The sequence below is a fragment of the Octodon degus genome, unplaced genomic scaffold (genome assembly GCF_000260255.1).
Source record: "Octodon degus isolate 3935 unplaced genomic scaffold, OctDeg1.0 scaffold00271, whole genome shotgun sequence".
Taxonomy (NCBI): domain Eukaryota; kingdom Metazoa; phylum Chordata; class Mammalia; order Rodentia; family Octodontidae; genus Octodon; species Octodon degus.
In genome coordinates this window covers 2078650-2105346 of record NW_004524847.1, presented here as the reverse complement: position 1 = coordinate 2105346, position 26697 = coordinate 2078650, and the positions used below count along the sequence as shown (strand labels likewise).

At 53.2% G+C, this 26697-nt stretch overlaps 2 protein-coding genes across 8 annotated transcripts in view; one reads left to right on the top strand and one right to left on the bottom strand.

Annotated features, from left to right (window-relative positions):
• The first annotated feature begins 902 nt into the window (after nucleotides 1-902).
• On the top strand, nucleotides 903-8485 carry Taf1c (TATA-box binding protein associated factor, RNA polymerase I subunit C). Of its 7 annotated transcripts, none has more exons than XM_023706796.1 (15): nucleotides 903-1043; nucleotides 3472-3520; nucleotides 4016-4097; nucleotides 4217-4314; nucleotides 4398-4487; nucleotides 4590-4660; nucleotides 5238-5476; nucleotides 5580-5696; nucleotides 5775-5892; nucleotides 5972-6043; nucleotides 6181-6316; nucleotides 6385-6528; nucleotides 7073-7247; nucleotides 7329-7466; nucleotides 7542-8485. In XM_023706796.1, the coding sequence occupies exons 3-15, from the start codon at nucleotides 4061-4063 to the stop codon at nucleotides 8459-8461; spliced, it is 2355 nt and encodes a 784-aa protein (XP_023562564.1). In that variant the 5' UTR covers nucleotides 903-1043; nucleotides 3472-3520; nucleotides 4016-4060; the 3' UTR covers nucleotides 8462-8485. The 7 variants fall into 7 exon arrangements, with proteins under 7 accessions (XP_023562564.1, XP_023562562.1, XP_004646623.1 ...); XM_023706794.1 differs by having other exon boundaries at nucleotides 3314-3520; nucleotides 7647-8485; XM_004646566.2 differs by having other exon boundaries at nucleotides 3314-3520.
• Nucleotides 8486-9267: 782 nt separating this feature from the next.
• The window catches only part of Dnaaf1 (dynein axonemal assembly factor 1), a 17968-nt gene continuing 538 nt past the window's right edge, over nucleotides 9268-26697 (bottom strand). Inside the window, exons 2-10 of the mRNA XM_023706799.1 lie at nucleotides 26045-26136; nucleotides 23551-23772; nucleotides 23262-23428; nucleotides 20088-20209; nucleotides 16046-16212; nucleotides 14717-14944; nucleotides 12384-12499; nucleotides 9894-10239; nucleotides 9268-9391 (exon numbers count right to left, since the gene is read on the bottom strand). Of these exons, the coding sequence (XP_023562567.1) occupies nucleotides 9294-9391; nucleotides 9894-10239; nucleotides 12384-12499; nucleotides 14717-14944; nucleotides 16046-16212; nucleotides 20088-20209; nucleotides 23262-23428; nucleotides 23551-23772; nucleotides 26045-26135 (1557 nt within the window). The 5' untranslated portion in view covers nucleotide 26136 and the 3' untranslated portion in view covers nucleotides 9268-9293. The remainder of the gene's footprint in view (nucleotides 9392-9893; nucleotides 10240-12383; nucleotides 12500-14716; nucleotides 14945-16045; nucleotides 16213-20087; nucleotides 20210-23261; nucleotides 23429-23550; nucleotides 23773-26044; nucleotides 26137-26697) is intronic.

The window sequence follows — 26697 nt, the reverse complement described above, 5'->3', positions numbered from 1 at the left end:
GAGGTCTACTCCTTAGAATCATCCTCTTGTTCAGCAGTGTCCTAGGCCAAGACTCCATGGTGGGAAGGAAGTAGCTGGGAAAGGGAAGATGGAAAAAGACCACTGGATTCTACAAACGCCCCCAATAGAAACTAAATAGAGCTAGAAGTTGAAAAATCTGCAAATTGATCCTTTATAGACTTCTCAGATTGTAGGCTCTGCAGCATCAACTTCACCTGGGGTTACATCCCAGACTTACTGCATCAAAAACTCTGGAGTAGGGCTCGGCAAGCTGTCCTAACAAGCCCTCCCAGTGACTCAGGTGCACACGGAAGTTAGAGAGCCCCTAGGCTGGGACAGTGGTAAGGTTTGTGATTGCTTTGTAAGGTGTCATGGTGGGGCACACCATTAAGTCCCAGCTATCCCAGAAGCAGAGGGTGGAGAGTCATGAGTGTTTGTGTAGCACACAGGAGGCCCTGACTCTGATCCCAGTGTGTGCAGGGAGTGGCTCTCACACAAGTAGGATTGCTTAGGAAGCTACCCCACCTGGGCATCCCTGGGACCCTCTCACATCCAAGGACACTGGCGCCTTTATTTGTAAAGCCAGCTCTTTAGGATTCAAGGACAATCAGGAGGGTACATGAGACTAATACAATGTTTGGCTCATAGCAGGTGCTCAGTGCTTGTTGAGCGGGTTAACTTAGTCCTCACAACCACTCTGTGAGATAGGAAGTTGGTAAAACAGAAGTGGGCTTCAAATCCAAGTCAAGCCTGTATAACCAATTTTAAGACCTCATGAATTTTTTTTGTCTACTGCCGTTCCACTTCTCCTCCGTAGGTGGCGATAGAGCACGCTTGTGCGGTCGGGCTGGGAGGCGGGACTTCCGGTCACCCGTGGAGTACTTCCGGCCCGGCCCGGGAAAACCCTTCGCTGCTGTTGTGGGGGCTGGCGCGCGAGGGCCGCGGTAGGTGCCGTGCTGCTTTAGGGCACTCCTGTGGCGCGAAGGTCAGCGAGTGTCTCGGAGGACTCCCTTTCCCCGCCAGGCGCGCCGAAGTCCGGCCCCGTGCGTGCGCGCGCACCCTCCCGCGGGCCTGGGGCGTGCAGGGCGCGAGGGGTGGGGGGCCCCTGAGCCCCGGTCCTCCGGGCCAGGCCCACGTGCGCCCCGCCGGCCCTGGCGCAGACCCGCCGGGTCCGCCGCCCTGCAGCGGGGCCTGGGGCCGCCGGCGGGGACGGTGAGGCTTCTCAGGCTGTTGGGACCGTTCTCCTCCGTTTCGTCTCTTCCTAGAGTTGTCTTTCGTTCATGTTTATGTGCTTCTGTGTCTGGTTGTTGCCGTGACAGGAATCTCTAAAGGTTAGGACAGTAAAGCTGTCCCTTTGCGTGGGACAGCTTTAGTCGGACAGCCTTATCTTTGAAACGTCTGATCAGTTTGCTGCCCACACTCTGGCTGGAGAAGGCAAGGTGTCGTGGGAGTGTCATCAGAAGGGGTCCTTCTGTGGAGATGAGATTTGGGGCCATGTCTCACGAGGTCAGAGAATGAAGTCAAACGGAAGAAGCAAGAATAGAAAACTAAGATGGGCATGGTGGCGCACGCCTGTAATCCTAGTGTTTAGGAGGCTGAAGCAGGAGGATCCCTGTGAGTTTTAAGCCAGATTGAGCTACATAGTGTATTCAAGAGCAGTCTGAACTATAGAGTGAGACCCTGTAGAACACATACACACAAAAGATTAGCTCCTATTAGTTGGGAGCGTGCCTGAAAGTGGGTTGCCATGGGATACTTTGTCTAGGAGTTTTTGTACCAAAATGACCAGGGCTCAGTGTGAGTCAACCCATAGGCCTGAAATGAGTTGAGGCATGTAGCAAGCGTGTGTCTGCAGATGCCTCATAGCCTCTATCCTAAGTGTTTTGTTTTTAAAAAATGTATTTAGTACAGGGTCTCACTACGTAGATCGGACTTGTAGTGATCCTCCTGTGTTCAGCCTCCCAAGCACTGGGATTACAGACACGCTGCACCACGCCCAGTCTCAGTCGTATGGGCAGATTGAGCCCTGGCCGCTGCGCTCTGCCTAAGCAGGCGCTTTAGTCCGCTGAGCTGTCTGGCCAGCCCTCCTAAGTGGTTTGTTAAAAGAAGAAAGTGAGAATGCAAAAATTTTTCTAGATATGTAGGGGCAGAAGTTGTCACAGTGACCATCCAGCAACTTGATTGTTACGGGCCTGGACGTACTTGTCGTCTGGTTCTTGTGCACTCTTGACCTCAGGCTCCAGCCTCCCTGACCAAGGCCTGGTCATCCTGTCTTTACCTTGGGCCCAGTCCCTCCCTACAGCCTGCTGTCTTCTGCCTCACTGGTCTGTCCATAGTATTAGGAGGTCCCCAAAAAGACGAAATGGGAATCTTAACTGTCCTCACCCAAAGTGTAGATTCTTGCCTTATCATGGAAAAGCATTTCAAGACTTGGTCTTTGAGCGGAATGGAGATTTACTGAGCAAAGTTAAAGAAGTATACTTAGAAGGGAATGTAGGCTCTCGGGTGAGGCGCTTTATGATCAGGCTGGGGATATTTACATATTCTGGATAGAGGTCGCAGAATTTATGGATCTGTAGTAAAAGAAAACATGGATCTGGACAGAGGTTACAGACAAAACTGATAAAATGTAGCCGACGTTCCACGGGGAAAGGCTTTGCTGCTGACGCTAATGCTGGTGTTTGCTTCTGGGTCCCTGGGAGAGGAGTGGTTCGCAGCACCGGCCCTGAATGGCGAGGATCAGGCTCTGGCAGTCTCTGCTGCTGCGCTGGAGCAAGTCACTGCTTCCTGACCCCTAGCATCCTGGACCCCCAAATTCGGGCCCTAGAAGAACAAGCCTTGAGCACCATGTCTGGCAGATACTGGTGCTCGTGAGTCTGCTGTCTCTGTAATAAGAGAGGAATGGTGGGGCTGTTTACTCGTAGAGAGTTTTGTGTTTGGTGAAGCTCTTTGATGTAAGTTATTTTTATCCAACACGGTGCATCTTCTGGTAAGCACTGCGCTTGACAGTGGGGAGGCTGATGAGTGAGACTCAGCCCGTGGCCATGGTGGGGTGGGGTGCAGCCTGCAAGCGTGTCTGCGCGGGGGTAACTGTATGGCATCAGTGCTGAGACAGAGGCCGGCCCACGCCAGCTGTCTGGCCGCATCCCCTCCACTCTCCCAATTCGTTTTGTGACCTCCTAGCTGTTTGCCACACACTTCTGCCCCAGCGCTTTGGCATTTGCAAACCATTCTACCTGTAATGCCTCTCTGGGTGTTTTAGTAACTGCTTCCTCGAGGAAAATCTGACTTAGGCTGTTTGTGCTCTCCCCAGGAGCTCTGGGAGGTTTTTCAGTGTCAAGCACACAGAGAAGGCTGGTGGGACCCTAGATGCTGTTCCAGGATGGACTTCCCCAGCTCACTCCGCCCCTCATTGTTCATGACTGGCCCCCTTGGTCTGAGTGATATCCCCGACCTGTCCTTTATGTGCAGCTGGAGAGACACCCTGACCCTGCCAGAGTCCCCACCACAGAACTGCAAGGTGAGGATGGAAGGAGGGGCCTGGGGCCTGTTTTTAGCAGTCACGCCTGCTGGCACGGTGCAGGGCAGGGCGGCGTCCCATGCAAGAGTACCACTGCCCAGGCCGCTGAACTCTCTCCTTCGGGGCCCTGGGCTGCCCTGCCATGCATAGAGGGATCACTCAGCAGGAGCTCTGGCTCCCTTGTGCCTGCCCCGCTCTCCCCCAGACAGTAACGCACAGTGTAAGTTGCGGGCAGGGGACGCCTGCCCTCGTGGACCAGGCCAGGATGAGTGAGCATGTGAACAGACGTGTGCTCATGACTCTGAGCAAAGCCCAGTGGGCTCTGGCTGCCTGGGTTCAAATGCTGGCTCTTCTCTCTGTCATTTGTCACCTGGGCAAGTGAAGCCTTCTTGTGCCTCAGCTTCTGCATTGGTAAAATGGTGCTGACACTCATACCGACTTTGTAGGGTTGTCGTAAGAATCCTCATGTCACCGTAGTGGTTTTGTTCCCCCTAGACTGCGGCTCCGCACTCGGCCAAGGCTCTGCTTTGGCAGCCGGCGATGCCTGGGCCCCTCCCCCTGCTGCCACCCTGTCCCGGTAAGACGCTCAGGCTCTGAGCTTCCTGTCGCTGCTCAACCCATCCCTCTATGCCTGCGGCCTCTCCCAGCCCGTGGGTGGTCTTCCTGGCCCCTTTCCTCACCTTCCTTATCGCTCAGATCCCTGGGACCCTGGTGTGACAGCACAGGACCTCCTTTTCCGAGGGGGTTTCCGCTACCGGAGGCAGCCCCAGGCCGTGCTGGATGTCACTGAACAGGTGAGGAGTCCCACAGCAGAGGGTGCTCTGCAGCCTGGCCTGGGCTGTGTGTACTGACCGTAATGACCAGCCTCCTCTCCCAGCTCAGCAGATTCCTGTGGGATCACGGGGACATAGCCTTTGCACCCCTGGGGAAGATGATGCTGGAGAATTTCAGACTGGAGGGAGGCCGGGTGAGTGTCCACCTGCTGGGCCGGAGCACACCACTGGCTTCCCTCCCACCCCCCACCCGCTGAATCCAGGCTGTGTGAGCCTAACAAGGCCTTTCCACACAGAACCGCTCCAAGAAGCCAGTGGTCAGCGCGAAGAGGCTGCTGCAGGACCTCAGCGGACACCAGCCCTGGGGGCAAGTGGCTAGAGGGAAAGGACCTGCCGGATGGGCCTCGCTGGCGATGGGATGTGGAGGGAGCCAGGACACGGGCCCGGGTTTCCCGCCAAATGCCTTCCCAGTCAGCAGTGTGAGCCACACTCCTCCTACTGGCCCAAGGGAAAAGGGGTTTCAGTGTGTGGACTCTGCATAGCCGCGTCCTGGTGGTTAGGATAATGTGGACAGGACTCTTACTTTCTCGTTGCTTCCCTCTGCCTGGCTTAATTCCTAGAAAGGCTGTTGTCACATGGCAGCAAGATGGCTTTTGATTCCAAGGAAAAAATCAGTGTCCTTCCTGAGACACCAAAAGTCCCAGGAGGACTTTGGTTGACCTGGCGGGGGTCTCATGCCCAGCTGTGAACCAGTCGCTGTGCAGGGGCGATGGAGAGCTCACCCAGGTCTGGGTCCTGTGACTGTGCCTGGGATGAGGGAACAGGGCAGGCGGCTTCCAAGGAAGGAAACTAGGTAGATGAGCTTGTGCTCTGCACCTGGCCCCCCTCGGCCTGCTCCCCACCCCCCCCTTCACCACCCAGTGAGCTGCTGCTGTCCTCCCCAGGTGTCCCTGGGCTTACCTCAGCCACCGACTGCGCCGCTTCTCCATCGTTGGGGGCCCAGTGCTGGGCAAGTCAGTGTCGCGCCTGCTGGGGGGCCTGCTACACGAAGAGCTGGCCACACGCTGGGAGCGACTGCTCCTGGATGAGGCCTTCACCGGAGGTGCCCTGGCCTGGCTGCCTGGAAGGACCCCACAGGTTGGCCAACTGGTCTATCCGGCTGGCGGTGCACTGGACAGGCTGCGTATCCTTTCTCATTGGGCAGCGGTGTCCAGGGAAGGAGAAAGCAAGAAAGTAGGGGCTTACAGTGGCCAGAGCTCATCCCTTTTCCTTAGCCACAGGCTCAGGTTTCCAGGACGTCATTCTGACCTCAGACAGTGAGCCTCAGGTCCTTGGGGATCCAGGGTGCATCCAGCTCCAGGGACCTGTGCGGCAGGTGGTAACCAGCACTGTCCAAGGAGAAAGTAAGGCCCTTAGCCCCCTCCATCCATGATGGGCTTACAGCCTGGGCCCAGAGCCTGACCCCTCCATCTCTTTCCCAGCGCTTCTGGCTGTGCGTTCTGACTACCATTGTGCCGTGTGGAAGGTGGGGAGGCAGCGGCGGCCAGCCCCTCTGCAGGTGCTGCAGGTTGAGAAGGGAGCCACAGGGATCAGTCTCAGGTGAGGGGGTATTGAGCTGGGCCCTGGGGAGGCAGGTCTAGGCAAAGGGCGCTTTGCACTAATCACTCTGTTCTTGTAGCCCTCACCTGCCTGGGGAGCTGGCCCTCTGCAGCTGTTCTGGAGCCATCTGTCTGTGGACCCCCCAGAATGGGTAATGCCCTCCCTTTGAATACCTGCACTGTAACAGCTGTGCCCTTGCTCCCGCCCCAGCGTGTCCTGCCTTGCCTTGTCTGATCCTTGACACACGTTCTGCCTGCAGCCTTCAGCCGCCGTATCTGTCTCTCCCAGGCTGCAGCAAGTCTATAAGGACCCAGAGACCCTTGTGTTCCGGGACCCTTCTCCCTGGCGTTGGGCAGACTTCACTGCCCACCCGCGGGTGCTGACGGTGGGCGACCGCACAGGAGTGAAGATGATCGACACTCAGGTACGGGCTGGGCACTGAGGGGCAGCAGGACCTGCGCGTCAGGAAAGCTGAGCCTGTGTTCTCCCCAGGGCCCCCCTGGATGTGGTCTGCTGCTTTTCCGGGCAGGGGCTGAAGCCTCCTGCCAGAAAGGGGAACGTGTGCTGCTCACGCAGTACCTGGGGCAATCTGGCCCCAAATCACTGCCTCCGACTCTGCATCTCATCTGTACCCAGGTGAGTAAATCCCCTTTATCCTGCCATCCTGAGACCCTCACAGCGTGCCAGCCCAGCCACATGGAGCCTGACCAGTGAGCCATTGGGCAGGCGGGAAGCCTATTGAGCAATGGTGTCCCAGTTCACTGTAGGGTGGGCCGCAATAGCAGACGACGAGAGGCGCAGGGGCCAGGATGTGTGCCTGACAGGTCCCGAGTATACAGAAGCAGGGGAGGAGTGCTGAGGCCACTTACCCAGGGTCTCAGATGTTAGGTATGCCCCCAACACAGGCCCAGGCTCAGGGCTACAGGCAGGGGACAGGTGGGAAAAGGCCAGGTGGCTTCTTTGTGACGAGGCTCCTGCTCACCTCTTTAGAGACCCTTTCTCCTGGCTGTGCTGGCCTTCCGTCCCTGTGTTCCTCTACCTTCTCAGGAGGCACCTTTAGAGTGCTGTCCCCTGGGGCTTGCAGAAGTCCCGAGAGCCCTGGGCCACAGTAGGGGCCAGTGCACAGGTGTGCTGGCCTGCGCCGAGCCCCTCTTCTTGCACCCTTCTTGGTTGGCCCCAGTTCTCGCTCTACCTGGTGGATGAACGCCTGCCCCTGGTGCCGATGCTTAAGTGGAACCATGACCTCCCCTCCCCGGCCCTGCTGGCCCACCTACTGCCTCTAGCCAGCCCTGGCGCCCCACAGCCCCTGTTCCTGGGTGGCCTAGGTGGGCAGGTGCGGCTACTGCATATCACAGGTGAGGCCTGCGGGCGGGGCTGTGCACAGGTGGGCTGGGCTAAGAGAAGCAGCCTGGACCTCAGCCCTCTGGTTCCTGCAGGAAAGGAGGCCTCTGCACCCCAGCTGGCAGGGCCCCCCCAGTCTGTGCCCTCCCCAGCTGACTCCCTCTCTGCATTTCCCCTGCTGGAGCCCAAGAGCCAAAAGCAGCTTCTGGAGCGACTGGAAGCACCGACGATAGGTATGCGGATGGGGAGCTGGCATGGGATGCAGGCCTGTGGGCCGGCCAGTCTGGTCATCGCCGTTCCTTCCCCAGGTCTGGCCTCTGCCTTCCCACCCTGTGCCTCCACACCTGCAGTGTGGCTCTTCCAGCTCTCAGCAGCTGGGGACATCTTCTACCAGCACCTTACTCTCCAAACAGCCTCCAGCCTCCACCAAGATGCAGGGCCTCCCAGCGACCCTGAGCCTGACTGCCCTGTGCCCAGGACGACAGCGCCTCCAGTGGATCAGAGGCCCATACCCTCCTGGACCACAGGGGCCACTGCCTGCTGCAGTCGTTGGCTGGAGGCCCTGCTGCAGGTGCCGTCTGCACCCCCTGTGTGGGCTGCACCCACCTTTTCCCACCGCCGGCTGCTGGGCCGCCTAAAGCACCAGGAGGTGGAGGGGAAAGTACTTCAGGGTCTGCGGGCAGCCATGGTTGGGGGCCGGTTACTACAACAGAAGGACCTGGGCCTGCTCCCGCCGGCGGAGCTACCCCCCGCCCCCGAGCCCGGCCCTCAGGATGAGCTCAGTGAGCGTCTGGAGGAGGCCTGGGAAGGCCTGGCCACTGCCTGGTGGAGAAAACAGCAAGGCAAGGCCCCAGAGCCAGGGAAGCAGGCCAGGCGGCCCAAGCGCCGGACTCAACTGTCCAGCACCTTCTCTTCCCTCACCAGCTGCCTGGACCTCCCAGATACGGCCAGCCCCCCTCCTACCCTAGAGCAGATTCCCACAGAGGCCAGGCTTGTGACCCCGTACTCCCAGGAGTCAGCTGAGCAGTTGTGGGTCCGGGGTGTCCACTCAGAGAGGCAGCAGACACTCCGGGACTACATGGCAAAGCTGCCACTTCCAAAGAGCACCCCAGCCCCGGAGCATGTGGCCATGCCGTCCTCCCAGGCCTCCTGTGTCCAAGCCACACCCTCGCGGCTGCCCACCCCTGGCTCTCAGCCACAACGGAAAAGGCCGCGCATGGGCTTCTGAGGACATCCAGAGTTGCCGTCCTTGCCAAGCCGCTTTTCCACCACTGCAGACCAGCCGTGTCTTCCCTTGGGGCAGAGCCTCCTGAGGGCTGTGGGACCCAAAAGCAGGTGCCTGGAGCCGGGAGCCGAGCTGAAGGAACAGCACAGCAGCGGGCTGTGTTTTGCATATTTACTGCACACAGGTCCAGAAGCCACCTGCAAAAGGGTTGCTTGAGCCAGGGTCGCTGGTGCTCTCCTGGAGATGGCCAGGGCTGCATCTCACCCACCTCCAGGAAGCTGGGGTGGTGGTACCTGCCCTGCATCTGACCTCGTGACAAGGCCGTGTAGCCTCACGGTGCAACTCAGAGCAGGCCAGCAGCTGTTGCCATGGGCAGCTTGTGCTGCAGAGCAGAGGGGGACTCTTGGGCACCAGGCCTGGGTGGAATAAACCTGGCAGCTGCACACGAATTGGAGCAGTTGTGTTCGTGGGCTGCATGGTGTCCCCTCACCTGCTCAAGGTTGCACTGACACTAGGTGTGACCCGCCAGCAGTCTTCCACGTGGCTGACAAAGCAGAGGGTTGCGTGTGGCTTGCAGACACCGTGCCAGGAACATGCTGGTATTAAGTGTTTTTATCATGCTGATGAGGCATTTATAGTTACATAGCCCTATAAGTGACAGGTTCTGGGTACAAGGATGTCTTGAAAGGCCAAGGGTACAAGGTGAGCAAGGCACATGGGCAACTGTCGCCAGCCAAATCCACAGAGCAGGCCTAGCAAGTGGCCACACTCCAGGAGGAGGGGGAGGTGATGCATCTGGGCCCGTCACTGCTGCTGTGATGGTGGGTACTTCAGTTCAGTCCAAAGCCAGTCCCACCTGCCCTGGGCCTGTCCCCAGGCCGGACTCCTCAGGCCCTGTCTCAGGCTGCACTTGGTCATCTTCAGCTCCATCTCCTAGGGTTAGAAGAGATAGTACTGCTGGGAGCTGGGCATGGCCAGCCCCCACCCACTTCCCTTTCGTTGGGACACCTGACACACCTGACGCCAATTGGCGTCAACAGAAGCCCTCAATTCATTCTCCATGTCTGTTCACTGGCCTCACAAGGTGCCCCTTGGTATCAGCCACCAGCATGTGGTGTGGCCCCCAGATGCTGTCCCTGCTTGGTGCATCAGGCATGGGATGTTCCTACAGCCTCGCACCTTGGCTTGTCCCAACCTCCACCAGGCTGTCTGTAGTCCCCTCCCTCCCCCAGAAGTTTAGGCCTGCAGACAGCTAGGCTCCATAGGCCCCAGAGTGCCATGCACTTAGGCGTCAGCTTCAGCATCATGGATTGGGGCATATCACGGCCCAGCACAAATGGCTATCCAGGAACTGGGGTGCTTGGGCTGAGGTGTGCTGGTGCTCCCCTCCTAGCCATCCATGGGTGTTTGGGCCCTGGGGAGCTGGGTGCTTCACCTGGGGAGGAGGTTGCAGGCAGGGCATCGTCCCTGTCCCTGTCCTCTGCAGCATCTCTCCTGCAGCAGGGGGATGCTAGCCCTCGGCCTGAGTGCATGTCACTGAGCTCCTGGATGAGCACTCTTGGGACCTTGGGGTCTTGACTTTTGGTTTGCAAGTCCATCACGTCTTCCTTTAGGATGTCTGTGAAGGGTACCTTGGCCTTTTTGGTGTCCCTAGAGACGGTGAATATGTGTGAAAGGGCACCTCTAGGCCAGTGTTCTGACCCAGGGAGGGCTGTGTCCAGTTCAGTGTCACTGCTGTCGCTCCCACTTGAGAGGACCTCGATCTTCGGGAAGCACAGTTCCTAGTGAGAGAATAGAAGGGTGTGTCAACACCTCACAACAGCCACTTAATACTTTACGTTGAATGCTACCAACTCTTGTGTGGCCACATGGCAGTGACCCCAAGGAACACTGCACAGTGCCTGACCAGAGTAGCCTTGCGACAGGCCCTGCTTGCCCGCACTTGCTGCTGAGCGCTGCAGCCTACTGCCCGCCTCTGTCTTCCACACTGCGCTCCCCACCCAGCTGGCCAGCAGCTCTCTGGAGCTCTGCCTTGGACACCAGAGCCTGCACGGAAACCAGAGGTGCCTGTCTCTTGATAGCGACAAGACACACAGATGACATCAGCGCTTCCTCTCCCTGGGCCCCTGGGCTCGCCCGAGTGCCTGAGGAAGGGTAGCCAGGTGAATTAGGAAGACACCCATAGGCCCTGGCCCCTCACTCTCTCCTCCCTTTTCCTACCCTCAGTAGCTATAGTGGAACACATTACTAAGATGGGCCTGTAAGCCCACCAGAAGGGAACAGTGCTTCCGGTACTTGTGTATGGTGCGTGGCTATTAGGAGGGGCAGTAAAATGCATGTGCGAGAGAAGCCACGTGGGTAATAAGACCTTAAGCAGGACACATAGCTGTAATTCCATCAAGGCAAAAATGTAAGTGTATGCCACGCTTTCTTTGATCATGGGACTTAAAAGACAATTGTGCTAAATGACAAGAGTAAAGTGGAATTCAGTCTGACTGCAGGGCAAATGTGTACTGATAACCTTATCCAGGTCTTCCCGAGGTGCGTCTGTGTCATCAACATCTTCCAAGTCAGGCAGGTCCTGTAAGGAGCAACAAGCCAGTCACTGGGGAGGTGAGCTACATGGGAGTAGGGGACACGGAGCCTTAGGTGTGGACCAGCCAGGTGTGGAGGGAAGATGCGTGACCCTCCCACACGTGTGGCATAGATACCATGCTATCTTTCCAAGCTTCAGACTAATCTGGGGAAGCGAGGGCTTGCAGCCTGTGGCAGGGTCCAAGGACGGCCACATCTTTGCCTCATTTTATTTTTAGAGACAGTTTAGTTCACCTTGGGAGAAATAATGGGACCCAAATCCAAAACACCTGTGTGCACAAGTCCTGGGCCCGATGGGGGCCCTTGTGTACCTCCCCAAACTGGTAGGCCTTAGTTTTGTGTTTGTGGGCTTGTTTCCTATCTTTAACCAAAGACGCCAGCCAGCATGCTGGGAAGGAGGCACCGTGATCAGCTGTCTGAGCCCCGGAAAGATTCTCATGCTGGTGTCTAGCTATTCAGCTCTGGGCAGACTAGCCTCTGTCTCAATTTTTCCATCTGTAAATTGGGGTAACAGTATATACCTCTTACAGGAATTAAAAGGGCTGCATCAGTTGATGCAGAGCATCCTTAGACCAATGTCATATGCAGAGTATGAACTCATATTGGCTACTTATTCTCCAATGTTAAGTGGTTTATCCATAGAACCAGGAAGCTAGAAGCCCACCGTGAATATTGACCACAGTCAGCTTAACACTTAGTCATGAAATGTTGAGGTCTGAGGTAAACACTAGCTGAGAAGTTCGACAGGAGGTAGTGAGAAGGTAGAGGCATACCAGCTGGGGGCGGGGGCAACAGTCACGTCCTGTCAATACCTTTCCAAGGACATGGACAAAGGTGTGGGTTCCCATGGTGGCCCGTCTCTAGGCCAATGTGACTGTCATCAAAATGAAAAGATCTCCAGGAAGAGTGGCACTTGAGGATGGGATCTAACATTCACTCAACAGGCCAAAGAGATGGGGCTTGGGCAGGGACATCTGGAGAGGGAGGAGACAACTGGAGGCCAGAACAGTTCCGGGCAGTGAGCAGCTGCCCAGCCGGGGCCAAGGTTCGGAGAGCCCTTGGCGATGAGCGGGACTCAGAGCTGCCAGTGGGCTGAGTGCTTTGCAAGGCACCTCTTAAGGCAAGCGAATCTGGAGCCGGGCAGACACAGCTCAAGCAGAGCTGTCTGGGCCGTGCTTGTGCGGGCCATGCCACATGTGCCAGCACCACCGGGTCTCACTATGCACAGGACCCAAGGGGCCCCCCCTGCCACCCAAAGGCCACCCACAGCATGGCGAGGATCACAAAGGTGCAAGCTGACCCCATTCTCCAAGGCTGAGTACACCCATACCGCAATAAAGAGCTTCTCCTCAACCCCCTGGTTAACGGCTTCTGTGTCCTTGGTTCTGGTTCCGTGAGGCACTGTAGTCAACAAGCCATCAGCAGCCACCAGCCTGGAGCTCGACTCTGAGGAACATAAGCAGTCAGTGGTCCTGAGTGAGTATACCTGAGGGCCTTGGTGCCAACTGCCAGCCCATGGGCCAAAGCACAGGGGCCCCAGCTGCGGCTGGGTGACAGATCCCTTGAGGCCCTGTTGGAGAGACCACAGGAAGCTGCCCCTCTCACTGTGACCTGGAGGGGAGGCCCAAGAGAAGGTGCCATGGGGCTATCAAGCAGGAACCCTGAAGGGCAGCTGGCCTGTACCACCTTTGCCACCAGGGCGCCTTCCCCTGAGGGCACACAGCCAGCCCTCCAGCCTCAGGGTCCAGGACTTGTTCAATGAGGAAGCGCTGATGGCAGCCCTTCCTTTCCTAGGCTCCTGGCAATACCTGGGCCTGGCCCCTGCAAAATCCATGTGTGCTAGCAGCTAAGGTACATTTGAGAGGACAAGGAATGACAGCCCCAAGACCTATCTGTCTCCTTCCAAGAAAGCCTTTGGGGAAACGTGGCCCTGCCAGGGAGTAACAGACCATGTGGGTGTTCCCTAGGGCAAAACTGAAACGAGGCAAGTTTCTGGATGGACACAGAAGCTTGGAGTCCACAGCAGCCAGAACAGCGGTGACCAGCGCGGAGGAGGCTGAGCTGGCTCCCAGAGGCACTTCTGTCCCCAGTGGCAGCGGCAGCCCCTCTGCTCTCTGTGCTCTGTGGCTGGGCCTCTGCCCACTCAGGCCCCTGCTGTCTTCCTTCCCTTCTCTTCTGACCCACCTGGTGTTTGGTCCCAGCACCGAGAAAATGCCAACCCCAGTTTCTGACACGCGCACGGCTAGCCCTGCTGTCAGAGCCTGTCCCTGTGGGCATTTGCATTTCCCACATACCTGTTTCTCTGAAAGATACTATGCTGAGATTCCTTAGATATTATTAAACATAAAGTAGGTAGCTAATAAATCAGAATTCAGCACTAAGACCAGGTGCAGCAGCACACGCCTGTAATCCCAGCACTGTGGGAGGCTGAGGCAGAAGTACGAGCTGAAGCCCAGCCTGAGCAATTCACAATTTAACAAGACCTTGTCTCAAAATTTAAAAAAAGAAAAACTGGGGACTGGGCATGGTGGCGTATGCCTATAATCCCAGCACTTAGGCAAGGGCAGGAGGATTGAAGAGAGTTCCAGGCCAGCCTAGGCTACATAGTGAGCTCAAGGCCAGCCTGACCTACACAGGGAGACCCTGTCTTAAAGAAAAAAAAAAGCCAGGGAGATGGTTCAGTGGCATAAGCACATGCCTGGCATGTGTAAGGTCCTGAGTTCTATCCCCAGTACAAAAAAAAAAAAAAAAAAAAAAAAAATGGGGAGGCTGGGGGTGTAATTCTGTGTTAAGACCTTGGCTTAATCCTCAGTACTGGGAGGAGACAGGTATAAAAGTATGATAAAAAAAATATAGTGAATGTTTACTTTTTCAGCAATAAAAGACACACTGCTGGTTACCCTCAGGACACTCTCCCTCGCTGTGAACACACTTGTCCCAACACTCTCGCCACTCTAGGAAGCAGTCCTCGAAGTCCTCTCGCGGCGCTCCTGCTGCCGCCATCGATGTCTTCATGTCCTGAATCCATGCAAATCGTTTACCTTTCAGGGTCATTTTGGCTTTCGGGAAGAGCCGGAAGTCACTCAGTACCAGGCAGGATGGGTAAGACGGATGAGGACACAGGCCTTTTCTGCAAGCTGCCTTTCCGCTGGTGGCGCTGGCAGCTGCGTCACACTTCTGACAACACCCATGGAAGAGCACTTCCGGAACTGCTTCAGTGAGTGACAAGAGCGATGGGACGAGTGTGTTCGAAGTGATCGGGAGGGTTCTGGAGAGCACTCGTGGCAGCGTGTCTTTTGCTATAAATAAAGTTTTTGTGGTTTGGAGAGAGCGTCACTGTGTAGCCCAGGAGAACCAAACTCCGTGACTGTCCTGCCTCAGCCCCGAGCACTGGGAAGGCAGCTGTGTGCCACTGTGCTCAGTGCTGCTATAATACCTTCTATTCACGCCACTTACTTCGATTACACTGTATACTACTAATGGCTTTACATGTTTTTACTTTTTCTGACATGGCTGCTGCAGACTCTCTTCTCAGCGGCTCCTGCTGCGTTTGTGTTGAGCAGTGCTGCCCAGGATGTGGGACGCTCGTGCACTTTATGGTCTAGGAACAGCAATGGCAGAGTGGCTCAGGCTCCCGGCAGGACCCTCGCTCGCCCCAGTTACCTTCCAGGGGCACTGGGTTTGCAGCAGACAGGCTCCCTGCAGGCGCCCCGCCTTCGGCCGTTCTGCCAGTGTCCACGGGCTGTGCCTCTTCCCTGCTTGCCTCTTCTGGGAAGAGCTCGTCCCTGGCTGCAAAGCTGTCCTCAACAAACAGCTCCATCTTCTGCTGCATGTCCCCTGCCACAGAAGGCTCATCCCGCCTGTCCTTGTCGTCTGCTGGTGGCATCACCCCTAAGCGAGGGGGTCCAAGGTGAGTGTGGGACACCAGGGCGAGCATGTGGCGGTGCACTTCTGAGATGAGCACCCTGGAGGTGCCACGCATGTGGGAAAGGAAGAGCCCAGAAGGCTGGGAACAGTGGCCCCCTCTGTAATCTCAGCCTCCAGGAAGTGGAAGCAGGAGGGCTGCCAGGGTGAGCCCAGTGTAGGCCACGTAGTGCCTGAGCAGTGCTGTGTCTAAAAATAAAAAACAACCGGGTGTGTGGTGCAGGCCTGAAATCCCAGCACTCAGGAGCCTGAGGCAGGAGGATCCACATGAGCAAGGTGGACCCAGGCTACACAGTGAGCCCCTGCCTCCAAAAAAACAAATCAAGACAATCAAAAATTTCAGTAAGACTGGGCGTGGTGTCACGCACCTGTAATCCCAGCTCTTGGGAGGCTGTTAACAGGCAGATCACTACGAGTCTGATCTAGTAGTAAGACCCTGAATATCCTATAGACCCTTCCCTAAAATACAAAAAAAAAAAAAAAAAAAAAATTTCAATGAAATAAAATAGAGGTGGGGGTGTAACTCAGTGCCAGCGCCCTGGGCTTAGCCTCCGGTATCACCACCCCCACCCACACACATGACTATGAGTCATGTTCATGGGAGCATTTTTCACACCTAAATAAAGGAAGCTGAATGTCCCCAGAAGACATTGCCAAGCCCCCCACTTAATGAAGCGGACATAGCCACAAAGAAGGGGTCTGGTGCCACTGGGTCATAGCACTCAGAGGTGGCAGGAGGGAACATGCTGGATGACCCCGAACTCCTTGCCCCATACCTACACCAAGCATGCCTCCACCCACATGTTCATCTGGAACCTTTTGATACCAGAAACCAGAAAATATGGTGTGCATCTGTAATTCTAGCACCTAAGAGACTAACGCAGGAGGATCACCACAAGTTCCAGGCCAGCCTGGGCTACACAATGAGTTTAAGGGCATCCTGAACTACATAGTGAGACCCTATCTCAAAAAAAAAAAAAAAAAAAAAAAAAATCCCACACATCAGAGACTGAATTTGATGACCCCGCCTGGCCCGATCTGCATGGACTGCTGGACGCCAGCATGTACCTCCCTCCCGGGCTTCTTTCTCTCTCCTGCGCTCCTCTGCCCGCTGCCTGATCATGGCCAGGGCTTCGATGCTGTCCGCAATCTTCTTCCGCTCTCTGCTCTCCCACAGCTCTCTCTCCTCCTTTTCCGCTGCATACCCTCCTCTGGCCCAGGCCTCCGCGCATGCTCTGTGTGTGGAAAATAAGACAGAAGCAGGTGAGATCTAAGGGTAGATCCTGCTCAGATGCTGTCTGATCAGACTTGCTTGGTTTCTTCAAAATCGAGAAAAAAGGCACAAAAGACAAATGATTTTGGAAATTACTTCTACAAAAAAACCTGCATGTGGATGTTGACAGCAATTTTATCCTAACTGGCAAAAATTAGAGACAACCTAGATGTCCCTCCATAGGCCAAAGGACATAGGGTGCTACAGCAGACTATGCAGTATTATTCAACAACAAAAAGAAGTAAGCTATCAAAATAGCTGCTGGTAAGCAGAGGGAGCCATCCTGAAAAGACAGCATGCTGGAAAAAAAAGTTAAAAAAAAAAAGACAGCCTGCTGTACAATCCTAGCTCCGTGGCATCTGGAAACTGCACAGCTGTGGTGACAATAAAGGACTGTGGCGCCAGGGCTGGGTGGGGACAGGTGGTGGGTTTGTGAGGACTTTTAGGGCCATGAAACTACTCTGTCTGGGACGGCGATGGGGCACACATGACTATGCATTTGTATAACTCAGAGAATGACCCCAGAAGTTCACTGTGGAGTTCAGTGAGTGATACAATATCGGCCTCACATATCGGCCTCGCATATCGGCCTCGCTACAGCAAGTGTACCACTCGCCTGTCCGGTGTTGGTAACGGGGAGATGTGAGGGGAAGGTATAGTACAAGGAACTCTTTGTACTTTATACTCAACTTTTCTTTCAACCTAAAGCTGCTCTTTTAAAGAGTCTATTCATTTTAAAACCTGGGCAAAGAAACTGAACTGTCATTTTCCCCCAAAATACATACACATTGCTGCTAAAAGGCTGCTTGACATTAGGAAATGCAGACCAAAACCACAGTGAGACACCACTTCACACCGCCCTTGAGGATTCAGTAAGAAGAGGGGCAATGGCACATTTTGGCGAAGATGTGGAAAAGCCAGAACCCATGTCCACTGGTGGGAGGAATGGGACCCTGGTGCAGCTTCTGGGTGAGGTACCAGTGGGTCCCCAAAGGTGAGGCACAGAGTTCCCACTGGGTCCAGCAACTCCACTCCTGTCTACATGTTACAAGTAACAAGACCTCCATCTATGCAAACACTGCACAAGTACAATTGCATTATTCAGGACAGCCAAAAGGAGAAAACCCAAGTTTGTAAAATGGGTGGGAAAGCAGACTTCCAAGGCCGATCAGGAAGGAATGTTAGATGGCGATAAAGGATTGAAATAGGAGCAGGGTGCACTGTGGGTGACACTTGACAACGGGTGCTGTGTGACGGGTGCCAGACACAAGGGCCACATGCTGACTGCATCCGTATGGAGTGCCCAGGACAGGCAAATCTACAGACACAGAGAGTGGATCGCAGGTCACCAAGCAGGGAGGTGGAAGGAACGTAGTGCGACAGCTAATGGAGATGGTTTTCCCCCAGGGCGATGAAAGACCCTAAAACTCGCTGTGCACGGCTGTAGCATTCTGCGAAACGCTAGATCCCTGCATTTAGATGGGTGGATGATGCAGTGGATGAGGCATGGCTCAGTAGAGCTGGGTTTTTTTAAGGTCCAGTGGCTTAAAAGCAGGATGCTAAACTTTAGAGAGCAGACTGCCACTGGATAACTGCAAGGGAGACAAGGTATCTGGAAATAGGGTTCTGAGGTACACTGAGCAGAGGAAGGCCACAAGCCCCCACTAGAAGGCATGGCAGGGACAGACACTGCTGTGGTCCCAGCCTCTGATCTCCTAGCAGAACCCGGAAGCGTGCGCTGCGGTGGGGCCGCAGGGGCTGCTGTGCGCCCAGGGCTTCTTGGTGGGGTTGTGTGCAGCGCGCTGCGGGAGAAGGGCTGCCCTTGAGGAGGAAGCAAGTCTGTGCCAGGGTCTGATGCACCCCAAGACAACAAAGGACAGAGAAGGTGGGTGGCAGGCCCCGGTCCCTCTAAGACAAGAGGACAGGCAGCGCACACCTACAGCAATAGGGACACCCTGGTCATGTCAATGTCTGCCCTGAACTCAACTGCCTCCCCTCGCTAGGGTGCCGTTGGAACCTCAAGGTGCCGCTCTTTGGTTCACTGCTTGGAGCCAGGTACCTGCCAGGAGTCCAGCTGCGAAGTGCTGCCAGGCTGCCCCAGCCCAGCCCGGAGCCCAGGGAATGGCGGCCAGTGTCTCGGAATCTCAACTTCTTAAGAAAAGAGGAAAGTTTTTCTTACCTGCACAGAGAGGCTTTCTCTTCCATTTGAACTATTAGTTTGGCTTAAGCTTGTGAGTTTAGAAACACATTACAAGCTACAATTCTTTTGAAATGTCACATGATTAAAAATTTGTACTCTACTTTCCCTCAAGCACTCCATACATGGGCTCATTCTAAGTAGAATTAACACTGACCTAAAGTAAATTAAAAACACAAGGCTAGGTGTAGTGGCACACACCTGTAATCCTACAGCCTGGGAGCCTGAGGCAGGAAGATTGCCAAGAGTTCAAGGCCAGCCTGGGCTACATAGCCAGACTCTGTTTCGAAAAAAAAAAAAAAAAAAAGGAAGAAAGAAAGAAAGAAACCCACAAGTAAAAGTAGTGACAATGACTGCTCCTTGAGAGGCTACAGAAGGAGGATTACAAGTACAAGGCCTAGCTGAGTAATGTAGATTCTGTATAAAAATAAACATTTTTAAAGGGCTTGGGAGGGGCTGGGAGATAGCTCAGTAGAATAAGTGCTTGCCTAGCGAGCGCAAGGACCTGAGTTCAGTCCTTGGTTCTGCCAAAAAAAAAAGGGGGGGGGGCTTGGGATATATTTCTGTGTGTGTGGTTGTTTTGTTCTGTTTTGAGACAGGGTTTTGATGTATAGTCCAAGCTGGCCTTGAACTCACCATAGGCCAGGCTGGCCTCAAGTTAACGGCAATCTTCCTGCCTTAGCCTCCCAAGTGCTGGGATCACAGGTGTGTGTCACCACGCCTGGCTGGGGTGGGGATGTAGCTCAGTGGTAGCATGCTTGCCTAGCACTAATGAGGCCCTAAATTAGGGTCTTTTCCCTAATACTGGAAAATAGGAACAAGTCATGAATATAAAGAGGGATGATAGGGCCAGGGAGATGGCTCAGTAGAATAAGCGCTTACCTGGCAAGCGCAAGGGCCTGAGTTCAATTCCTGGTTCTGCCAAAAAAAAAAAGCCAAAAAGGATGGAAAAGTGGCCAGTCTCAACAGATATCCAAAGATGCAAACTTAAAACAAGATACCATTTGCACTCATCAAGTGCTGGGCAGAGCCTCTTTCAGAGGCTGTATCTGGTGAGACTGTAATCTGCTGTAAACTCTCTAAAGAATTATAAATTAGGAGAGCTTTTAAAAAGTCTCAACCCGTGTGTGTGTGTGTGTTTACTGGACACTAACCTCAATGCACGCAGGCTTTTTGCACTGAGCTACATCCCCAGTGCTGCTGCTGTTGTTCTTGTTTACGTTTTGACACAGTGTCTTGTTAAAACTCTAAATTGCCCAGCCTGGGTTTGAACTTTCAATCCTCCTGCCTCAGCCTCTGAGAGTGCTAGGATTATGGGCCTGTGCCACCACACCTGGCTTCAAGCCTCATTCTTCAACCCAGTAGCAATACTCCCAGCATTCCATCCCCAGGAAATCGTTAGCAATGGGGTACAAAAACAAAATAAACTTGCTGACCAGGACAGTGATCAAAGGAGTGTAAGATTCTATAAATGAGTGCTCGGATTCTATTACAGGTAGAATGTGCCCATTAAACTAATGTCCAAAGAATATATAATAACACTTAAAAATGCACAAAAATCAGATACTTTAAAAGCTTAATATTACGCTTACTCAACTATTAAATGTCCAGACATGTCCCAGAGGCTTCTCTGAGCTTACCTGTCCTTCGGAAAAACTGGCCTGTCATCCAGGTAAGTCAGGTGTTTCAGCCGCACGGTGACTGTCCTTCGGTAGTTAGGAATGTGCTTGATAACTGGGTTTCCCATCAGGTTCAGCACACGCTGGAAAGCAAACAGACGGAGCCAACTAACAACCGAGAAGGTCGGGAGGAAGCACGCGCCGGCGCGGGGGCGACCCCGGGCTGGCCCCTGCACCTCAGCGCAGTGTGTTCTTGAGCAGAACCCAAGCGCCCGCCTCCCGTTCTGGAGCACAGTTAGAGGCCCTATTGCCCCGGGGACATTGGAACTGTCCGGTTGGTCATTGAGCCACCCTTCCCTGCTTGAGCTTCAGGGCTCAGACCTCAGTGTTCTTCCTGACTGTAGAGCTGGGAGACATTTCTGGGGCCTCTTTCTCAGTGCGGTGATTCTGTTTGCATTTTTCAGCTACATTTTTACTTTTATTCTGTTAGTTTTGCTCAGTCTCTTGTACTGAAGTGCATCTCAGTTTAATTGCTTATTTTCTTTCCTTCCCAGCAAGAGCCTATTTTATTTTACTAGTAAGGGTCTACAGGGTCTCACTATTTATGTAGATCAGACTCCTAGTGATCCGCCTGTGTTCAGCCTCCCAAGAGCTGGGATCACGGGCATGCACCGCCATGCCCAGTCTCAATCACCAGCTCAGTGTGCCCCAGGGCGGGGCTGGCACAGCACGCCCAGGATTGAACCCAGCCGCTGCGTTGAACCTGGCTGCTGTGTCTGCCTAAGCAGGCGCTTTAATCCGCTGAGCTATTTGGCCAGCCCTCAGAGCCCATTTTAAGAAGGCATTCACAGTGGTGACAGATAAGGAGCAGAGACCGAGGGAAAGGATGGAAAACGTCCTTATCCACTGTGAGCACTGTGGCACAGAGGGCCTTTCTCATGGGGTTTGAGGCCACAGTGAGATCAGGAAAGAGGGGGCCCAGCAGTGGCCTGGTATCCTCCCCGATCTGCAAATGCCAACATCCCCACCTGCCCAAAGAAGCTCCAAGAAAGTGAATGGTTACCAGTGAATGAACCATTTTAAATCTGTGTATGGTCATTAAATAATTTTCAGGTCCAAGCCAGGCATGGTGGTATACGCCTGAAATCCCAGCACTCCAGAGTCTGAGGTAGGAGGATCTCCAGGAGTTTGAGGCCAGCCTGGACTACAAAGTGAGCCCCTGTCTCAAAAACCCAACCCAAACCAAAACAATATTTTTCAAATCTAAAATGGTTTTTTGGGGGAGGGTTTGCTGCAGGAAGTAAATGCATTATACAATAGTTAATTTAGCACTTCCCAAACTCCATCCATGACAAAAAAAAAAAAAAAAAAAAAATCCCAGTTAGTCTTTTAATATTACTGGAGATTAAATCTGTGGCCTTCACACTTAGCTATATCCTCAATCCTTTTATTTTTATTTATTTTTTAATTTTTGGAGACAGTGTTTTGCCACAGAGTTCAGGCTGATCTTGAACTCACTGTGTAGCCAAGGCCAGCCTTAAATTCATGGCAATCCTCCTGCCTCAGCCTCCTGAGTGCTGGGATTACAGGCGTGAGCCACCATGCTCTGCTGCAACATGGCTTTACAGTATCACCATGTGTGGCAGTTCTAAGCTGGTCTTTCTGGATAGTTCTCTCTGCAGATTACTTCTAAACTATGATTTGTTTACTGTTTTTCTTTAAATGGACTCACTTTCTTCTCCACTTATCCTGCTCTAAGTACAATGGACTCAAAGGTTTTGTGTGTTTCTTTCCACATTTTTACTATATACACACAAGGAAGCTGTCGAAGGCCATTGGAGGGGAGGCAAAAGGATACAGGAACCCCCTGCTGGAGCTTTCACATCTGAAATGTCCCCGGAAAGTCTCCCACTTGGAGGTGGGGCCTGGCTGGAAGGGCTGGGCCCCTGGGGCTGGGACCTGGAGAGGGAGGGGTGTTGTGTCCCTGGCTCCTCCCCTCTGTCTCTGCCTCCAGGCCACCAGGAGGGAGCAGCTTTTTTTACGCCAGGCCCTTTTCCCCATGACCAAATGAACCAAAGTAAATCTCTCCTCCTTAACTTGTGGGTGTCAGGTATTGTGTCCCAGTGGTAGGGAAAGCTGATTAGCACTGATGGAGAAATTCAAAGTTTAAAAGTTAAAAATTAAAGTGACAGCAAGACTTAAATCAGAGACTGTAAAAATCCAACTCATAATGAGGCCAACAAAGAAGTAGTCTTTGGGCCTTGCCATTCGAGGTTGAGGATCTCGTTTTGCTGAAAATGAGGAAGGCAGAAGGGAAGACCCCCACATTTACCCTGGCCTTTTCAGTGCAGACCAGGACTGAAGGGTGGGAGTTCTTTGTTGAAGCAGCCCAGCTGTTCCATGCAGAAGGAATAAAAGAGTCAGGCATAGTCACTGTGGAGTCCTAATGAAACAGCACCTCTAGGCAGGGCTCTGACTGGCTGCTAAACAGGGGAAGGGTTAGTGGGAGCTTCCCCACGGCCTGACCAAGGGCAAATCTGAACCCACTGTAGTCTTAAATTTACAAAGAGGCGAGTGGACAGTGCATACCACCAGCACGGTGCAATGGACGGCACTGAGCCAGGAGCTAATGAAATCTCTGACTCCATCATTTTATGGGAAATACTGGGAACAGCAGAACATGTCAAATGACACCCTGAGGATGCAATCAGCCAAATCTATAATGTGTGAAGCTGCCGTAGAAAGGCCCCAATTTCTCTGACGAGTGACAGGAGAAGACAACAGGGAAGGAGAGTTTTCACCAACCAAAAGGGACCAAGCTGACAAGTAACCCAAGGACAGCATCTACATTTGGTTTGAATTTCAATACCCCAACTGTCAGAACATATTTTTAAGATAAATGGGAAAAACTGAATACAGACGAGGTATTCAATGTGGTTAATATGTTTCAAGTATAATAGTATTATTGTGATTATGTTTTAAAAGTCCCTCTGTGTCAGACACATACTCTGAAATATTTGTGGGTGACATGACAGCTGATATTTAAGATGTTCCAGCTAAAAACACAAAGAAGAAAGAAGGAAAAAGAGGAAGCAAAAGAAAAGAAAGGAGGACAGAAGCAAGGAAGAGGCCAAGGAGGACTGCAAGAAGACATAAAATGATGCAAGTTCGTTGTTTTGTTTTGTTTGCTTTTACCAAATCAGGAATGCTTTCGAGGACACGCAGGATCTCCGGATCACTCAGCTTGTTGTGGGAAAGGTCAAGCACGCAAAGTTGCAAGCATTCCTTTAGGTGCTGGATGTCTTCCACCGTCTCCAGGCGGTTGTGGGCAATCTGCAGTGTGTTCAGGACCGGCAGGCACGCTGGAAGGGAGCATACAGAGTGAACGGCCGGGGGCCGCAGCAGCCCCCACCCGGCAGCAGCCCGAGAGCCTCCTTCCCCGGGAGGTGGCGGCAGGGGCAGGAAAGGCTGCGGAAGCTCTTACACAGGTTCTCAATGGTCTTGATGTAGTTGTTGCTGAGGTTCAGAGCATCCAGCTTCTGCAGAGGCTCCAGGTTCTCGATTTTATGAATCAAATTCACTTGCAGGAAGAGGCAGCGCAGCTCAGCTTGGGCCTGCAGGTTCTCGATTTTTTGTATCCCGTTGCACTCCAGCCAGAGACAGCGCAGGCCCGTGTACTCCTCTAGGTTCTCAATGCAGTCAAATCCTGGGGAGAAGAAAAGGGGTTTCAGCCAGGTTCCTGATACACAGAGCAGAGGGCTCAAGGCCACCCTTATTTTTGTCCGCATTTAGGAAATGAACATCTGTGTCTCCTCAGAATTCCTATGGTGAGGGCTGGGGATATAGCTGTCTGGCATAGCGCCTGCCTGTCAAGTGTGAGTTCAATTCCCAGTACCAAAATAATGGTAATAAGAATAATAATTCATATGTTGAAATCTTTTTTGGTACTGGGGATTGAACACAGAGCCTTCGTACTGACCTACATCCCTAGCCACTTTATCTTAGCTTTTGAGACAGGGTCACATTGTCACATTAGGCTGCTAAGTTGCCTAGGCTGGGCACAAATCATGACCTTGCTTTAGCCTCCTTGCGTGCTGCGGTTACAGGCCTGCACCACCTCTCCTGGCCATACATTGAATTCCGAGTTCCGGATATGATAGTAGCAGGAAGTGGCAGCCTTGGGGAGGTGACAGGGTCAGGAGCATGGAGCCCACCGTCACAAATGGGGTTAGTGCCCTTACAGGAGGCTTCTGAGGGCTCCCTCTCCCCCACACCATGTGAGAACCCAAACAGAAGGCTCTGACTATAATCCAGAAAGGGGTCCTCACTGCATATTAAATTTGCTAGAGCCTCGACCCTGGACTTTCCAGCCTCTGTAGCAGCCCTGATGAGACTAAGACACCTTCCTAGGAACCACCCCTTCTCATCCAGTGACTTTTCTTTGAACTGCAATTGCTCTCCTACTACTGCCCCATGGGTCTCTGGGTGGCAGAGGCCAGTGATTGATTTGGAGCTGGTCACACCTAGTGTTGGTAAACTTGGGGAGTTCTGCTGGCTTCCTTGGAAAGAAGGGGTCTTTCTGCCAGAATTGCCCACTCGGTCCGGCAGTGCCTGGGACTGCAGCAGCCACCTGCCCGGAGGCTGGATGGCAGTGAATGGGGGCGAGTCCACCCTGAAGGACCAGCACAGAGGAGTTGTGGCAGGGAAAAGCAGAGAAGGCTGGTGGGAAGAACGGCGAGCCCGGGATCCGGCCATGCCTAGCTTCGGTAGTGGGACCCAACAGGCCATCACTGTCTCTTGCCCTCTATTTCAAACTGCTTACCATCTGAATCAGCACAGAGTAGGTCCAAACTGTCACTCTCCTACTTTTCCCCTGCAGGGCTGAGCATGGAATTCTCTGGCTCCAGCAGGCTTCAGTGACAAATGCCAGCTGACTGTCGCACTGCAGTCTCATAGGTGACCCCAGCCAAAAGCACTCAGCTACCCACCCCTGGACTGTGGCCCTCAGAAAAGGCGCGAGCTAATGAACTTGGGTTTTAATTTGCTAAGTTGCAGGATTACAATAAGTAATGCAGACACCTCTCCCTGGGTTCCTCACCTCTCTGAGTCTTTCTGCTTGGCCTAACTTGCTGGGTCTTCTTCCCCCAGGGTCAATGTCCAGGGACCTGTCCTCGCAGGTCACGTTACCCACTGCTACACTTAGGTTCTGGGTGGACAGCTTTGGAAGTTAGAAGACCAGTAAGGTGCTATCCAAGCCCCAGAAGCCTGTGCTGCAGAGGCCCGGCATGCACCTCCCTGGCTCAGCCCCTTCCCTCTGGTGGCCATCCCAACCCCCAAGCCACCGAAGGCACTGCGCCACATCTATTCTGCGCTCTTGGCACCGAGCATAGTCCCCAGAGCACAGACAGCTTGCGGCAAATACTTGCTGAATAAACAAACAAACAAAGAAACAAAACACTGACGATAGAGCAGGTTGGTCACCAAGCTCAGCACAGACTGGGAGCTCTCGCCGCTCTTTGTCATTGTTAAGCAGAGCCCTGGCCACGCAGCTGCTCTCGGCTTAGCTGTGACACGAGACACCAAGCCCAGCGGTGCTGCCGCTCGCACTTCTCCCTCTGGGAGGCACCCTAGAGCCTCATCCTTGCTTTCCACTCCACTCTCCCACTGTTCACAAGCCCAGAGGAGCCATAAGCTAGCTTTCAGCCTTGGAAAAATCATATGTTCTTAGACAACATAGCGTAAAAGATACCACTGTATTTTCTTGATACCCATAAGTCTAAACTCTAGAAAAACAAGACTTTTCCTGAATAGAAATATTATTTTTTCATAGATCTTTCCTGAACTCTGACATTTCCACTTAAATATGAGTACAAAATAAATAAATAAAATCTGAGTGCTAAAGATGACCTTTGTAGGCAGTTTTTGATAGCATTAAGATCTTTCTAACTAACATTAAATGTCCCCTTCAAGGTCCTTACCTTTAAAGTGTAAATACAGCACATCATTCAGTGCAGGCGTCAGGTAAAGCTTGTGCTGCTTACAGAGTTTTTGTAGGAATTGTTTAGTCATTCTGTCAAAGTTAAAAAAAATGGACAAAAATTTATTATAAAATATATCCCACAAGTTCATTACTATACTCATTTATGTATAAAATTCTACATCCTGATATATGCCTGATATTTATTTATTTACTGTTTTATGTATTAGGTACGGGGCCTCACTGTGCAGCTCGGACTCGTAGTGATCCTCCTGTCTCAGCCTCCCCAGCACTGGGTTTACAGGCGTGCGCCACCATGCCTAGTTGCAATGGCTCAGCACGCTCAGTGGTGGGACTGGTGCGGCGTCACACCCTGGTCCCTGCGCTCACCTAAGCAGGTGCTCAGTCTGCTGAACTATCTCACCAGCCCCTGATATTTATTTAAAATCTCCCCATTTTCCTCTCCTCCTTTTTTCTCCTCCTCCCATATCTTCTTCTCCTTTTCTTTCTCCAACTCCTCTTTTATCACCTCCTCCTTCTCATTTCTAGGATAGCTTTTAGGACCTCACCTAATAGTACTTTTAACTTTCTTAAAAATTGCACTTACAGTTCTAGTAAAAATACTTTCCATAGTATCATCAAGAATTACAGATG

Excerpts from the sequence above, each read along its gene's own strand:
- Taf1c (XM_004646566.2), top strand. The coding sequence starts at position 3,383 with ATGGACTTCCCCAGCTCACTCCGCCCCTCATTGTTCATGACTGGCCCC. Across the intron at positions 3,521-4,015 it reads CCCCACCACAGAACTGCAAG|ACTGCGGCTCCGCACTCGGC; the intron begins GTGAGGATGGAA and ends TGTTCCCCCTAG. Across the intron at positions 5,477-5,579 it reads CGGTGCACTGGACAGGCTGC|GTTTCCAGGACGTCATTCTG; the intron begins GTATCCTTTCTC and ends CCACAGGCTCAG.